The 15,147-nt window shown below is 51.0% G+C and overlaps 4 protein-coding genes across 4 annotated transcripts; 2 read left to right on the forward strand and 2 right to left on the reverse strand.

Annotated features, from left to right (window-relative positions):
- Positions 1 to 374: 374 nt before the first annotated feature.
- PV10_03717 (uncharacterized protein) lies at positions 375 to 4,984 on the forward strand. Its single transcript, XM_016368203.1, has 2 exons — positions 375 to 2,432; positions 2,480 to 4,984. Exons 1-2 carry the CDS (start codon positions 1,425 to 1,427, stop codon positions 4,292 to 4,294), a joined length of 2,823 nt encoding a protein of 940 aa, XP_016223991.1. The 5' UTR covers positions 375 to 1,424; the 3' UTR covers positions 4,295 to 4,984.
- Positions 4,796 to 7,531, reverse strand: PV10_03718 (catalase-peroxidase). Its single transcript, XM_016368204.1, has one exon. It carries the CDS (start codon positions 7,358 to 7,360, stop codon positions 5,105 to 5,107), a length of 2,256 nt encoding a protein of 751 aa, XP_016223992.1. The 5' UTR covers positions 7,361 to 7,531; the 3' UTR covers positions 4,796 to 5,104.
- Positions 7,532 to 8,250: 719 nt separating this feature from the next.
- PV10_03719 (uncharacterized protein) lies at positions 8,251 to 10,725 on the forward strand. Its single transcript, XM_016368205.1, has one exon. It carries the CDS (start codon positions 8,528 to 8,530, stop codon positions 9,254 to 9,256), a length of 729 nt encoding a protein of 242 aa, XP_016223993.1. The 5' UTR covers positions 8,251 to 8,527; the 3' UTR covers positions 9,257 to 10,725.
- PV10_03720 (uncharacterized protein) lies at positions 9,948 to 11,979 on the reverse strand (the record flags this gene model as incomplete). The annotated part of the gene is made up of 7 exons (XM_016368206.1): positions 9,948 to 10,131; positions 10,192 to 10,521; positions 10,595 to 11,085; positions 11,146 to 11,268; positions 11,329 to 11,448; positions 11,511 to 11,718; positions 11,774 to 11,979. 7 exons carry the CDS (start codon positions 11,977 to 11,979, stop codon positions 9,948 to 9,950), a joined length of 1,662 nt encoding a protein of 553 aa, XP_016223994.1.
- Between the last annotated feature and the right edge of the window lie 3,168 nt (positions 11,980 to 15,147).

Raw genomic sequence — 15,147 nt, forward strand, 5'->3', positions numbered from 1 at the left:
GATTAACTAGCTCTGGTTGGCTTGAGGACCCTGTGCACCTGGACAAGCCCCCTCGGCCCCAAAGCCAATCCACGTTTCAGTGCCGGGGCGAGCGCCCGCGGGTCCCCGTGGCGGTACTTGGTCATAGCTAATGCTGCTAGTATTTTCTAGGTACTCGTGGAACTCTTCTGAGCCTCTCAAGCCTCTGTTCTTGTCTCGGGGTCTTCTTCCTCCTGCTGGGGAATCTTCCGTGGACTAGAAAGTGCAGCCAAAGTTACAGGCAAAGGCGCAAAGGTGCAAAGGTGCAGGTAAAAAGCTGCAGGGAAAATGGAAAAGGCTTGCGAATCACCAACGCAGAGTTGAAACCCAGTTGAAGCCCACACATTTTGGCCTCCTTGTTCTCTTGTCCTCTAAGTAGGTACTCCTACCGAAAGTCGTCTTGAATTCTATCTACCACTTTCACGCTCACACTCTCACTCTCGCCATCCCTCACACACCCACTCACACACACACTCTCTCTACACCGACACCTCCAACATTAATCTTTGATTGCACAACGAAATAGTTGATCGTGGTAATGCTCGCCACCGCTAGTATCGGTCCTTACTTGCCATTGTCACCCACACATCTTGTCTGTCGAGCCATTTGATTTTGCTCCCACCCACCCTCCTACCACATCTGACACCTCGCCGTCCACTGTCACTCAGTCTCGACGCGTCAACTTCACGACGCTTCTGCTCCTCGTCTCAGCCGTGCTGTCTTTTCTGTCTTCTCATCAGCAGGTACACCACACAACCGTCACAGACCCAGACTTCGTGAGAGGTGTGAGTTTCTCTGTCCTTCTGCCACCCCCACCTCTCATCTTCCTCCTCTTCGCGCCTGGCCTCTGCATCCTCAACCTCCCACACCACCATTGGTTCTCCTTCCACCTGGTCCACCAACCACCGCTTCGAATTTCGGTTTCAATCATCAACCCGCCGTTAACCCATCCCACCATCTCCAACAATAGTACCCAACTCTCGCAGCCTCGCTCTCGTCCTATCGTTCTGGCCTCTTGCTGTGTTATCGCCGTTCACCAATCCGTGGAACCTGGGGAACCTCTCTATCCATCCTTCCCTCCCCACGCCAGCCAACATCATCCATTGCTTTTCAACAACCCTCCCTTGTCATGACCATCTCGACTCCCTTTCTGACTGAATTGTCTCAGACTGCCCTGTCCTCACTCTGAGTCCCTGCTAAACCTCTCTTTGGCCAACTTACTCTACTGCGACCTCCCTTGAAAGACCCGCTTCTCCACCTCCCCCGTTGACGCCCTCAACCCTCTACCAAACCTCTCCAAAAGAATCTCAATCCATCCTCGCCCATCTACATGCGACACCTACCGCGTGTTTCTGTTCGCCTTTTGCTGCCGCTTGATCAGTTGACCAAGACTTGCGATCCAAATCATGGTCGCCAGCCCTGCAGGCCTCAATGCCGACCAAGGCCCCATCCTCGATAAGAATAATATTATCAATGTAAGAGATGGAGAATCATTATACCAGATATGTATTAAGCTGCGCCGGCGGCTGTCTGGCGTCCCCGGCTTCCGCACCTATATCGATGAAATGGAAGAGCGCGAGGCGGAAGGCCTGACCGACCCTGTTTCCTCTCTGTGGCAATGTTTTCGTTCGGGCTACCCCCTACTCACCATCTTCAACGCATCAAATCCCGAGGACGGCGATGTCGTTCTCCCCCCGACTCGTCCGGAAAAGGTCGGCAAAGCCGCAACTGCCTTGTTCCTCAAGTGTTGCATGCAACAAATGAATATTGCCAGTCAAGACACCTTCATGCTCACCGAGCTATTCTCAGACAATACCACCGGCTTCGTCAAGGTCACAAAAACCGTCAACAAGGTATTGGACATCTTGGAAATGAGTGGCAAATTGCCCGAGCCCAATGACAGCGAGGACTCGCGCGAAGGCACCGACAGTGGCGCCAGCCTCAATGACCAGTCACCCAAGACTATGACCCGCAGAATGTATATCTTGAAAGAGCTCGTTGAGACCGAAAGACAATATGTCCACCATTTACAGAATCTGCAGGCCTTGAAGAAGGAACTTGAAGAGGTCGGTGCCCTCAAAGGCGACGCCATCCACAATATCTTTCTGAATCTCAACAACCTCCTGGATTTCGCACAAAGATTTTTGATCCGCATCGAACAACAAAACGAGATCCCCGCTGAACAACAGAACTGGGGTAGACTCTTTGTGCATTACAAGGACCCTTTTAGACAATACGAGCCTTTTATCGCCAATCAGAGAAGGTGTGAACAGACCTGCCAGCAGGAATGGGATACCATGGTCATGACGACCAACTCGCCCTTAACCAAACAGATGCTGGCCAACCCAACTATCCTCAACGGCTTTCTCCTCAAACCCTTCCAGCGTTTGACCAAGTACCCACTTCTCCTCAAGGTATGTGTGCTGTCGCCAGCTACCTCCTCTTAGCGCTAATTTGTTAGGATCTGCAAAGTCAGACAGAGGACCCAGTTCTCAAGGACGACCTCAACAGTGCCATCGCCATCATTCAGGATGTTCTAATGCAAGCCGACGCCTCCATCGACAAGGAGACCAGGGACGATGCACTGCAGGACTTACAAGAGCGCATCGATGATTGGAAGCAACTTCAAATCACCAGTTTCGGCGAGCTTTTGCTTCTGGGCACCTTTAATGTCATGAAGGACAGTGGAATGCGATCCGACGAAAAGGAATACCATATTTACCTTTTCAGTCGCATTCTAATCATGTGCAAAGACGTCAACGCCAACAAGCCCAAAAATCGCTTGGCGAATAACAAAGCATCGATGAGCTTGCGTGGAAAGCCAAAGATGAACCTCAAAGGGCGAATCTACTTCACCAATGTCACCGCCGTCAGCTCCCAGTCAACGCCCGGCAACTACGCCTTGCAAATCTCGTGGAAAGGCGAACCTGCGGTGGAGACTTTCATCATCAAGTTCAAAAACGACGACACCTTACGCAAATGGCATACCATGATAGAGACCCAGCGATCCTCATGCATGTTAGAAGCTAGAAACAGAGGAACTTCGGATACACAGCTCCTCTCTTTACAAGGCATGACCATGGAAAACCCCTACCTACAGGAAGATGAAGAAGACTACAGTCGAGTTTCCGGCACAACTTATGGTGGCACTGATGTTAGTGGCTACTCAGAATTCAGCATGAGCCGAAACGCTTCAAGTACCAGCCTCCGGTCTAGGTCGGCTACAGGCGGGAGTGGAAGCTCAGGCCCACGCATGCGCGTTCCAACGTCAGAGATGAATGGGCTCTCGCTCAACACACGCGGGCTACCGATGCAATCCCCCCAAGAGTACCCAGCAGGCTCATATTTCTCGCCCATCGAACGAGAGTCTACCATTCACCCGCCAATGTCATCAAGGTCGAGCTCTCAGTCTGCATTTGCGGGTTATAGCCGTGGTGCAACTCCAGTCAACGGCGGTCCTTATCGACCTGAAGAATCCCATCGGAACACTGCTCCAGCAATGGCTAGAAACCCCAATGGTCAACCTACCGGAAACCCATACTTGAACAACGGTCGAAGTCGTGGGCCCTCTAGCGCTGGCGGCATGGGCCCGCCTCGGATGCGATCTGCGAGTAGCCCAGATGTTCAACCCATCATTCAAGGCCGGAAGTATGTATCAGGTGAACATGCTCCATCTGTACCACCAATCCCGGCGCACGTAAAACAGATGAGCGGTCCAAACCGCAGCCAAAACAATTCCCCTATCAATAGACCGCCGTCGCGTGGAGGAACCCCTCATCAGGTGTATGGTCTTCCAACTAGCCAGCGACCAGCGGTGCAGAATGGTTACAGCTACGATGCTGGCTATGGTGGCCATGACCCCAGGAAACCGGGTCATCAACCATCCTTGTCACAGAGTCGACCATTTTCTCCACCGGTGTCGTCGCCATCCAGTGAGGGCGATGGTTATTTACCCAGTCAACTAAAGGCCAAGGTATGCTTCGATGAAAATTATGTGTCGATGATCATCGCCACAAACATCCAATTCCGTTCCCTGGCTGAGAGGATTGATGCCAAACTCGCACGATTTACCAGCCATTCCATCTCTTCAGGATCGGTCCGCTTAAGGTATCGGGACGAGGATGGCGACTATCTCTTGATTGATACCGATGATGATGTGCACGAGGCACTCTTGGACTGGCGTGAGAATCAGGCATCCACTGCCAGTGCGCAGAATGCAGAGTTACTACTCTTTGCCCACGTGGTCTCTAACAACGAACCGCCTTCTGTGACATAAGAGTGATTGTCCTCTGCAAAACAGCAACACTGAGTAGATGAACCCCAGTACTCGGTGACGAGGCGCTGTCCCAGCAACTGCCAGCGCTGCCCAATGCATGACCGGTAGATTATCGATTCATGCAAGGTGGCAACAAAAACAAATTTGAAAGGAACGTTCGACATGAAGATTACGAAATGACGGTTAATGAGGTTGGATATGACATTATAAGCCCTGAAAGGGTTCGATCAGTGGTGATTTGACCATGGCTCGCAGCGAGACCATGGAGAGGGAAGGCGTCGGGGCGTGAATGTGAACGTGAACGGGCACAACACGGCACGGAAATGGGAGTTGATGGAGTTTTTACATTGCAATAGCAGGAGGCAGGGTTGAAAAGTGTTCAAGCATGGCGGACGGTGGGCAGCGGACCTTGGCGCTGGCGAATTGAGATGGATGGCATCGCATGGTATGCATGGTCTTTGTTCGTTCTTCCATCCCATCATCCATCTATCCACCTTTGGCATTCTCAATCGCATCCTCTCTGCTTTTCCTCCCTCGTTCCAGTCGGTCTATCAGAAACTTCTTGCCTTTAGTGGAGCATTTGGAAAGCAGTGTCTACGCAACATGTGACCTCGTACTAGATAGCTTGCTTGTGTAAACATGAACATGGCCCTTGATAAAACGCAGTTATTTTTCTCAATTGGTCTTGTCTCCATGGATAAACTATGGAATACAATCTAGCTCACCGACTGGTCCATGCTACCTGGGTGTGCACATTTCATGGGTTCATTCCTTCGAGTCATTTCTGATCAATCAACTCTAATTCGCCATTCAAAGCCTTGCTTTGCCAGTAGTGCCCGACGAGGCCAGATCAAATCTGTCCAGATTCATCACCTTGTCCCAAGCAGCCACAAAGTCCTTAGTGAATTTTTCAGCTCCGTCGGCACTGGCATAAACCTCTGCCAAAGCACGAAGCTCGGCGTGAGAACCGAAAACCAAGTCGTTACGAGTGGCAGTCCACTTCTTTTGACCCGTCTTGCGGTCAACTCCTTCGAACAGCTCGTTGTCACTGCCGGTGGCCTTCCACGCGGTGCCCATATCCAGGAGGTTGACGAAAAAGTCGTTGGTCAACTGACCTGGGCGCTTGGTGAGAACACCATGAGACGATCCGTCGTAGTTCTGGCCGAGTGCACGAAGACCGCCGATTAGAACTGTGAGCTCTGGCGCAGAAAGGTTCAGGAGGTGGGCTCGGTCAACGAGGAATTGTTCGGTGAGAACTCTGGGGGTTCCCTTGCCGTAGTTGCGGAATCCGTCGATGAATGGCTCAAGATGCTGGAAGGACTCAACATCGGTCTGTTCCTGAGAAGCATCGGTACGACCGGGGGTGAAAGGCACAGACAAGCCGGAGGCCTTCTCGAGAGCGGCAACACCAGCCAGGACAATCAAGTCTGCAATGGAGACCTTCTTTCCGCTGTTCTTTTGCACGCCTTCGAGAGCGCTGAGCACTTCTTTGAGTTGTGTCGGGTTGTTGACCTTCCAGTCCTTTTGAGGCGCAAGACGAATGCGAGCACCGTTGGCACCGCCACGCTTGTCACTTCCTCGGAAAGTTGAAGCAGATGCCCAAGCAGTCTGGATGAATTTGCCTGGCTCAATACCGGTGGCAAGGATATCCTTCTTCAATTGAGAGATATCGCTGCTGTCGATGCTAGGGCGGCTGGCAGCTGGGATGGGGTCCTCCCATAGCAGCTCCTCGGATGGGATCTCAGGACCGAGCCATCGAGATCGGGGACCCATATCTCTGTGGAGGAGCTTGAACCAAGCACGAGCAAAAGCATCGGCGAATTGGTCTGGGTTCTCAAGGAATCGGCGAGAGATCTTCTCGTATGCAGGATCAAAGCGCAGAGAAAGATCGGTGGTCAACATTCTGGGTTTATGCTTCTTGTTGGAGTCATAGGCATCGGGGATGAAGTCATCGGCGCCCTTGGCAACCCATTGGTTTGCGCCGGCTGGAGACTTGGTGAGCTCCCAGTCGTACTTGAAGAGGTATTCGAAAAAGGTATTGCCCCATTTGGTCGGCGTCTTGGTCCAGATAACCTCCAGTCCACTGGTAATGGTATCTGGGCCCTTGCCGGAACCATATTTGTTGTTCCAGCCGAAACCTTGCTGTTCCAGGCCAGCAGCTTCGGGTTCCTCACCAACGTTGTCAGAAGGGGCAGCACCATGAGTCTTTCCAAAAGTGTGGCCACCAGCGATCAAAGCAACGGTCTCTTCATCATTCATTGCCATGCGGCCAAAGGTAGTGCGGATGTCGCGAGCGGCAGCGACTGGATCAGGGTTGCCATCCGGGCCTTCGGGGTTGACATAGATCAGACCCATGTGGGCAGCACCGAGAGGTTCCTCCAAGTTACGCTTATGGATGTCCTTGTGATCATTCTTGGATTCGTCTCCATCGATGACACCAGATCCAGTGACACCAGCTTTGCCGTCTGAGTAGCGGACATCGTTGCCCAACCATGTAGTCTCACCACCCCAGTAGACGGATTCATCAGCTTCCCAGGTATCGGGACGACCACCAGCAAATCCAAAGGTCTTGAAGCCCATGGACTCGAGCGCGACGTTTCCACTGAGCAAGAAGAGATCAGCCCAGGAGATCTTGTTGCCATATTTTTGCTTGATGGGCCAGAGGAGACGGCGACCCTTGTCCAGGCTGACATTGTCGGGCCAGCTGTTGAGGGGGGCAAAACGCTGTTGACCGCCACCGCCGCCACCTCGACCATCGGCAACACGATATGTTCCAGCACTGTGCCAGGCCAATCTAATAAACAGACCACCATAATGACCGAAATCAGCGGGCCACCAATCTTGAGAATCGGTCATCAGGGCGGTGAGATCTTTCTTCAGTCCTTCATAGTCGAGGGTCTTGAAGGCGGCAGCATAGTCGAAATCGGCCGGGTTGGGATTGCTGACTGGAGTGTGCTGGCGCAGGATGTTCAACTTCAACGAGTTGGGCCACCAGTCCTTGTTTCTGGTTCCACCGCCACCGGTGTTGACCGTCTTATAGTCGGCGTGGACTGGACATTTACTCATGGTGCTGATCGACTGGGGTGAGGGAGGGAATCGTTCAGTGTCAAAGAGGAGTCGTGGGAGAAGAATTGAACAGGAGAAGATGAGTTGTAGTAAGGAAAAGTCAAGAGAAGCAGAGGGAAGGTAGTACCCCGCGGCAGGTTAAATATTCTACGGGAAGGAACGATGGCAGGACCCCCTCTCGACTTCCCTGATGTCGTAGCTTCGAGCATCGCCCATGGATACAAAAGTTACTGGAGAACCCCTCTAAGGACGAGCCAATCGCAACTTAGTAATTATCATCTCCTGATTGCCTCGTTGTTGGTCAGTGTCGCGCCATCTCCGCCAATGTGAGGGATGGTGTCCACTGCCCGCATCATAGAACCGAGTCCTGCGTATTATGAGGTTCCCACGGTTCCCCACATCGGTAGCTGGACGAATCGTGGTGAGGGGCAGCTGGAGACCACTAGTCTTGATTAGGAGACGCAGGGCGAGCTCGCTGTTCAATTACCTAATTAGGACTAAATCTCCAAACTTCCCGTTGACCTCTTGTTTCTGGCCGACACACAATACGGAGTACTGGGCTCGGTCACTCAAGGATTGCATCACTCTCTACCTGAAGATCATTGGTGCGTTGAGCCCGGTGCCACTCTCAACACTTCAATGCCGCGATGCCAGTTGTGGGTATTGACTTTGACAGTACCTCGGAATCTGATTCAGCATCTGATAACTGAATCGAGGTCAAAAGTGCCATCAGGGCAACTCGCCCAGATCACGTGTATGGGACTTGGGACGACCACAGGTGCAAGGGTATCGTGACACCCACGCAACATCCCACCTCGCGCCTTGGCAACAAACTGCGCCAGATCAGTGACTGAACCCAGTGACTGAACCCAGTGACTGTACCAAGAAGAGATTGTTTCTTCTTTCACCGTCCGAAATCGGTCCAACACCTGGCGGTGTGCTTGGTCATAAAACTACCTCTTTCGCGTTCGATATTGACACCTGACTGTCTCTTACACATACCACCACCGTCAGCTGAGTACAGGGGGTCAAATCTCTCTCATTTGGCACAGCTTTTACCATCACCACCGCAAGCAGGAAATCCCACCCCCCGCTCCAATCCAATCCTCCTCCTCCCCGTTCTCTCCCCATTCCGAATCCCTCACGCCACCGTAGAACCCCCGCGTCATGTCTCAGTCGGCGTCAGCAACAGTTAGCCCCGTTGTGGCTCGAGGACCCCCGGACCCTGCCGCCATGAAAGCTCGTATTATCTCACACATGAATGCGGATCATCAATTGAGCCTCCGAGCATATCTCCAGCTATATGCCAATGTTCCATCATTGAGTACCAGGTCCAGCAAATTGGAGGACATCACCAACGAGCATATGATCCTCACCTCCTCTTTCGGTCGTCATGTCATCCCCTTCTCTCCCCCATTAAAATCGCTGGCCGAAGCAAGGGAACGTTTGGTGGCCATGCATAATGATTGCTTGCAGGCTCTAGACTTGTCGGACATTGTCATAGACAGTTACTACTGGCCAGACAAACTTTGGCAGTACCCGGCAACCGCGTTCATCCTCTTGATCTTGATCACCTTTCCTTTCCCTGACTCCCTACTGCCCCACTCAAACTCTCTCATCTATCAGATTTGGTCACTCGGTGGCCTTGCACCGGGTCTTGCAGCTCTCTGCCATACGCTCGCATTCCCTGTCTGGTTCTTTATTGTCGCCGTTCATGCTGCCGAGTCAGTCTGGCTGTCCAAAACCCGTCTGAGGAAGCACTGGATCGAGCCAGGTACGGGGGTCTGGATGGCTTGGATGGCAGACTGTGCCCTCAAGGGGTTCAGTGCATTTCAAAGGTTCGACCAAGTTGTCAAAGAAAAGGAGGCAGCAAAGCGAGGCCGTGGACAGCATTAGAGCTGACACTGTTTCGTCTACTGGAACCAGCCAATCTGCGTTGTACGCCGCTCCTGAGTTTGATACATCTCCTCTCTTGTTGATGCAAGGTATATAGAGTCCAGATCACGGCAAAGATCCTGTTATAACCAGCATCATGCATTCCTACCGTCATCAAGTCCCGAATCTTGGCCATGTATAGCTTTTGAAAAAGGATCGTACACAATGGACACAGCTGTTGACGCCTCGCAATTGGCCTTGCCGAGCTGCACTATTGGGATTGGTTTGTCGATCGATGCCTCTACCACTTGTCCCGTCAGGGAGGGTTCGTCTAAGAACCGCATGTACCCAGCAACCACGGTCAACATTGGGGTCAGGCTTCACAGGTTAGTTACAGGTAACAGACTCTCCATCCTCGATCAATCGCCAACTTAGTTATTGTTGCCGACAAAGTCGCACATCTCTTGTGGAACATTCCGAGTGGGCACTATTCCCGGGCACACAGCATTTAACTTTGTATTCACTCCAAGGGCCACACAATCATACGATCTGGCCGGCAACATGGCAAATCCTCACACTCAAAAGAAGATCCAATCCAACCAACAATGATCAGCGATATATATTGAGAGCGGATGGGCTGCAATATACTGTCAAACTATACTACCTAGGGAGAGGACGGCAAAGGGATGGCCTCCCTGCAATCAAGAGTTGCCTAATGTACAAGACCCTCGGCTTGAAGCTGGTTGACATATTTCCAGTATCGAGGTATGCTTGCCTTTCGAAGGCTCTTGCCGTATTTTATGAAGACAAAGAAAAGGCAAATTTGTGCCATTGCAACAAACGCTGCCAGGATAAAGGCATTCTGGTAGCCCATGTTGGTCATCCAAGGGGTCACACTATCTCAAAGTCAACACTGGTCGCTTCGGTGGCACGCTCGAGGAACAAGGGACACTTACCCGTAGCTGACTGCGAAGCTCATGGTGTTGCGGATCAAAATGACTGTGACGATAGCATCTCCGCTCATGTCCTTGTAAGAGTCGATGCAATAGCTGATTGGTAGCTGACATCCTATGGTGATGGCTGCGGCCAGCATTCCCATTGCAAACACAAGGCCGAACCAATGGACGTGATGTGCTGCACCGATGCCCCAGATAAAAAATCCACCGGGAATAAGGATGAAGAGACTCATGTAGAGCCACAGACGGTGCTCAGGCTCCATCACGCCATTGTTCCTCCTCGCTTTCCACAGGATGAACTTGTCACCCAGTGGGCCAGAGAAATAAGCCCTGGCATTCTAGTCAGCTCCCTCACGTCCACGTAAAAGATAGATTCCAGCAAGTCTGGAGATATAGAACATACCCAAGGAAGACCCCAATGAGGCATGACACGTAAGAGAGACCAACCATGCTTGCGGAAAAGTTGTACGGTGGACTGGACAGGATCACCGAGGCCGTACCGTTGAGAATATTGAAGTAACAAACGATGGACCCGTACATGAAACCCGAGAAGAAAATGACTGGAAAAGAGAAGAAGATCAATGGTCGAAGAATCATGCCTTTGAAGTTTGCCCGTCGTTGGAAAACATCCGCTCGGAATATGGCCAACTTTTGCCAATAAGACATTTTAGTCACTGAAAGCTCGTAGGTGACACCTTCTTCAACGACTCTGTGAGGTTGGGCACTCGCAGTCTTTTCAGAGTCGACTGGTTGCTTCTCATTGCCAGAAAGGCTTTCGTTTTCGATTCCAGCGTCAGGTTCGACAGAGGTGGTCGGAGCACGGCGGAAGTTAGTCTCTTCCATGAAGAAAAATAGGATGATGAAGCCGACGCCATTGAAGATGGCACACCAGTGCTGACCACAGTGTCAATTCTCACACATTTCTTGATATATAGGAGAATGCTGAAGACTTACCAGAACCCATTTCCATCCTTGGCCGTCATTGATGAAGCCTGAGATGATGGGAGCAAAGAAGTTGCTTCCTGCCAGAAACAACGCGTATAGACCCACATACGTTCCCCGTTCATGAGTAAAGAACTACAGTATACCTCGTCAAGACAGAACTTATAGAAGTTGAACGAGGTTCTCAGTACTTACAACATCTGCAACTGAAATTTCGCAGAGGGATTCAATGATAGCTCCAAAGAAGCCCTGCAGGCACTTGTTGGCAATCCACTGGCCCCTTGTTAGGCAATAAGGAGCCCAAATCATCATTCCCTATATCATCGACGGTCAGAATCTTCAACCGCTTGTCCCATAAGGAATTCCTGGGGTCTTACCACTGTTCCCAGAGTTGAAAGCAGGTAGATTGGACGTTTTCCATAGTTCATGGCCAGGGGCTGCATGATCAGGCATCCCCATCCAAGGACCAAGAACATGTATCCAGTCCCTTCTACCAAGGTACTGATACTGAGTCCACTATCGACTGAGATGGGAACTAGAATCGAATAGATGGCGGCGGTCGGAATGCCTACAACCAGAATATAGCTAAAGCTCTGTCAGATATCTGATCCAATCGAACGAGGATTCAGGAGCGCCTCACGTGCAGAGACAGAATACAAACAACAGTTTCCGGCGTGGGCTCCAGTTCAACGGATCGTCAGGGTCCTTTGAAGGAGTGGGAACCAACACAACATCGTTCTGTTTGCCCTTTGCGTGAGCCGCATGAACAGTGCCATCCAAGTCCACCAGGTGCACAGTTCCAGGGACGAAGTCTGGAGCTCCGACCGTATGCGCCGATGCTACCATTTTGTTCGCTTTGTAGCTATGATGTCTCGATAAGATAAAAACGTTCAACTCAGGCAGGTAGTAATCAGCGGGATTAAGATGACAACTGAGACTTAGCTCTGCGGTAATGTCTCTCTTCGATGGGTGACACGGTCCTTAAGTACATTAACACTCGCTACAATCACGGAGCCGAGATCATGTCCTGTGGCAATAGTTACCTATCGAGGAATCAGGAGGTATCCCTCGCGATCCAAGGGATGAGAGTAATCGTATCGATATTCCGCGAATGAGAATAGATTCCGGACTTGACAAGATATCGCATGATTTGGGTTCCCATAGTGCAGCTTGCGATAAGCCACGAACATGAAGATGGCACTACCATAATAGATTGGACAAACTCACAGTTCTTCAGCCACGAGCAGCATTGTCTGCGTAGGAGTCTATTGCCAAATGGACGAGGTCTAGTTCATAGATTGACTTAAGGCTTCGCTGATACCCCGGGTTTTAGAGGTCAGGAGCCCTTCCAATGGGAATGAATTGCGAGCGCACAGACCACGTTAGGGGAGCCAGTGAAATGCATTTGCGGGACTAGCGTTATCAACACGAGATAAAGGCGTCGTTGAGCAGGGGTTCCACATGAAGATCTTCAATGAGTCCTTCCGCCGTTGCCAGAGGACAGAGAGAGACTGTCGACGACGATAACAGGAGTCTAATATCATAGGATCCATAAGGGTAGTGCTATGTGTATCGCCTAGTCCGGTTGTGAACCTTTCTGCCGCATCAAGCGGCTCGGAAGACTTCACGGAATTATCAATCAGCATGTCTATCCGCAATTCCTATTCATTGGTTAGATAACTACGGAGTAAGTTGGTTCTTGGAAGTCATGAGAAGCTCGACCACAGTTCCAGTCGGACCCAGTGTCTTAGTATGCATTGAATACTGTCTATAAAGGGGTAGATGTAGGTACGCAAGATGGCATCATTCTGTGGTCAACATCTCACCTAACTTGTTTCCTTGTCTTTCTTTTAGTTGAGTACATACAGCCACCATGGTCAAGGAACTCTGGCAATTGAAGGCTGAAAAATGCCGACAAATTCTCAAGGACTCGCTGAATCCTGCCTGGCTGCTTTCCGAGAAAGACCTGCCTCCTGCTAGTCAGCTGGATGTCTCTACTTTCGTAGAAACGTCCCAGGTCTTAACACCGAAAGAGCTAAGCATCACCAAACTCACAGCATCAGAGCTAGTGGAACAAATGGCCGCAGGCAGCCTGACTGCCGTGGAGACGGCCACGGCCTTTCTGAAACGCGCACACCTTGGTCATCAACTCTTAAACTTTGCTACCGAGTTCCTAGTGGATGAGGCCCTAGCCCGTGCTGCTGAATTGGACGCTCACTTCAAGACGACAGGTAAACTAGTGGGACCGCTCCATGGTGTTCCAATCTCTGTGAAGGAGCACATAGGGCTGAAAGGGCGAATCTGCCACTCTGCCTACATTGCCTGGACCGACAACATTCCCAGTGAGGATGCCTTGCTTGTCAGATGCCTTCGAGCAGCGGGAGCTATCATCCACGTTAGGACGAATGAGCCCCAGAGTCTAATGGTATGGGTCATGCTGATACCTGACTCTGTGCTTGCCTAGACGACTAACGATATCTCAGCATGCGGATACAAACAATGTCATTTATGGCTCAACGTGCAACCCTTACAATCGCAAACTGACCTCTGGAGGATCCAGTGGAGGTGAAGGAGCTTCTATCGGCTTCCGCTGTGCGGCCATTGGCATTGGCACAGACATTGGAGGCTCAGTTCGTATCCCTGCCGCCTTCTGTGGAGTTTTTGGACTTCGCACAACAGCGCTGAGAAACCCTTATAAGGGTGTTTTGTTGGCTGGGGAGGGGCAAGAAAGCATCCGCTGCGTCATTTCACCTTTGGCCAACAGCACCGCGGATTTGAACTTGGTCCAGCGAGCGATTCTTGACCAGGAGCCATGGGACGAGGAAACTTCTCTGTGCCCTCTTCCATGGAGAAAGATTGAGCCGTATACTCCGACACAGATCACTGTGGGGGTTATGTGGGATGATGGGTATGTCAACAATTCTTGTCATGTCTGAGACGACACACATAGCTATAGATTTCACTAACGCCCATGCAGGATGGTCCATCCACACCCTCCGATCACTCGTGGCCTGAAATATGCGAAAGCCAAACTCGAATCTGCAGGTGTCAAGGTCGTTGACTTTGAAGCCTATGAGCACGCACGTGGGTGGGACATACTTACTCAACTATACTTCCCGGACGCTGCAAAGACCCAGAAGGACCTTCTCGAGAGCGCAGGCGAGCCTGTGCTTCCGTTGACTGAATGGGCTTTCAGTGTGGCTAAACCGGAACCAATCACTGTAACTGAAAACTGGGAACTTAACGCCCGCCGAGAGGCCTATCGAGAAGAGTGAGTGTTGTCCATTGACCAAAGCCTTCTTATTTACTAAGGCACTCTAGCTACCACCGTATCATGAAAGAACGTGGCGTGGATGTCATTCTTTGCCCAGCTGCTCCGGGAGTTGCCGCAGAGCTCAGCGTGGGCAAGTATTGGCCCTATACTGCAATCTGGAATATCCTTGATCAACCAGCGGTTTCATTTCCCACCGGGTTGAAAGCAGATCCAAGCATAGATCTGGTTGAGTCTGATTACAAGCCCCAGGAAGGGCACGATGAACGCGAGTATAACAGATGTGAGTCCAACCATTTCGTGGTGCAGTTGCTTGAGGTTTCACAGTGTTGACTGATCTCTTGTAGACACTCCTGAGCTCTATGTGAATGCGCCTATTGCGTTGCAAGTTGTCGGTAAACATTTCCGAGACGAAGAGGTGGTTGCTGCCACAGAGCTCATTTCTAAGATTGTCCAGGCTTAGCCTCGATGACGACTACGTTGGATTGATAGGATGAGATGTATTACTTTCAACGCAGATGTATTGTGCTATAAGATATACATCAAGAACAAGATTGTTTCTCAGAATAATGCAAGATTATGGATCTAGCTCCAGACATCGCGCGTTGTTGCCAGTATTCGACAGATTCCGGTATTCATTTCAGGCAGCGCATCTCGACAACTTATTCATCGATCATCACCCAGGCATTGTCCCTGTCTTATCTACTGTAGAAACAGAACAAGAAAGTCTGATTTTCCATGGC

Source organism: Exophiala mesophila, assembly GCF_000836275.1.
Source record: "Exophiala mesophila strain CBS 40295 unplaced genomic scaffold supercont1.3, whole genome shotgun sequence".
NCBI classification, from domain to species: Eukaryota; Fungi; Ascomycota; class Eurotiomycetes; order Chaetothyriales; family Herpotrichiellaceae; genus Exophiala; species Exophiala mesophila.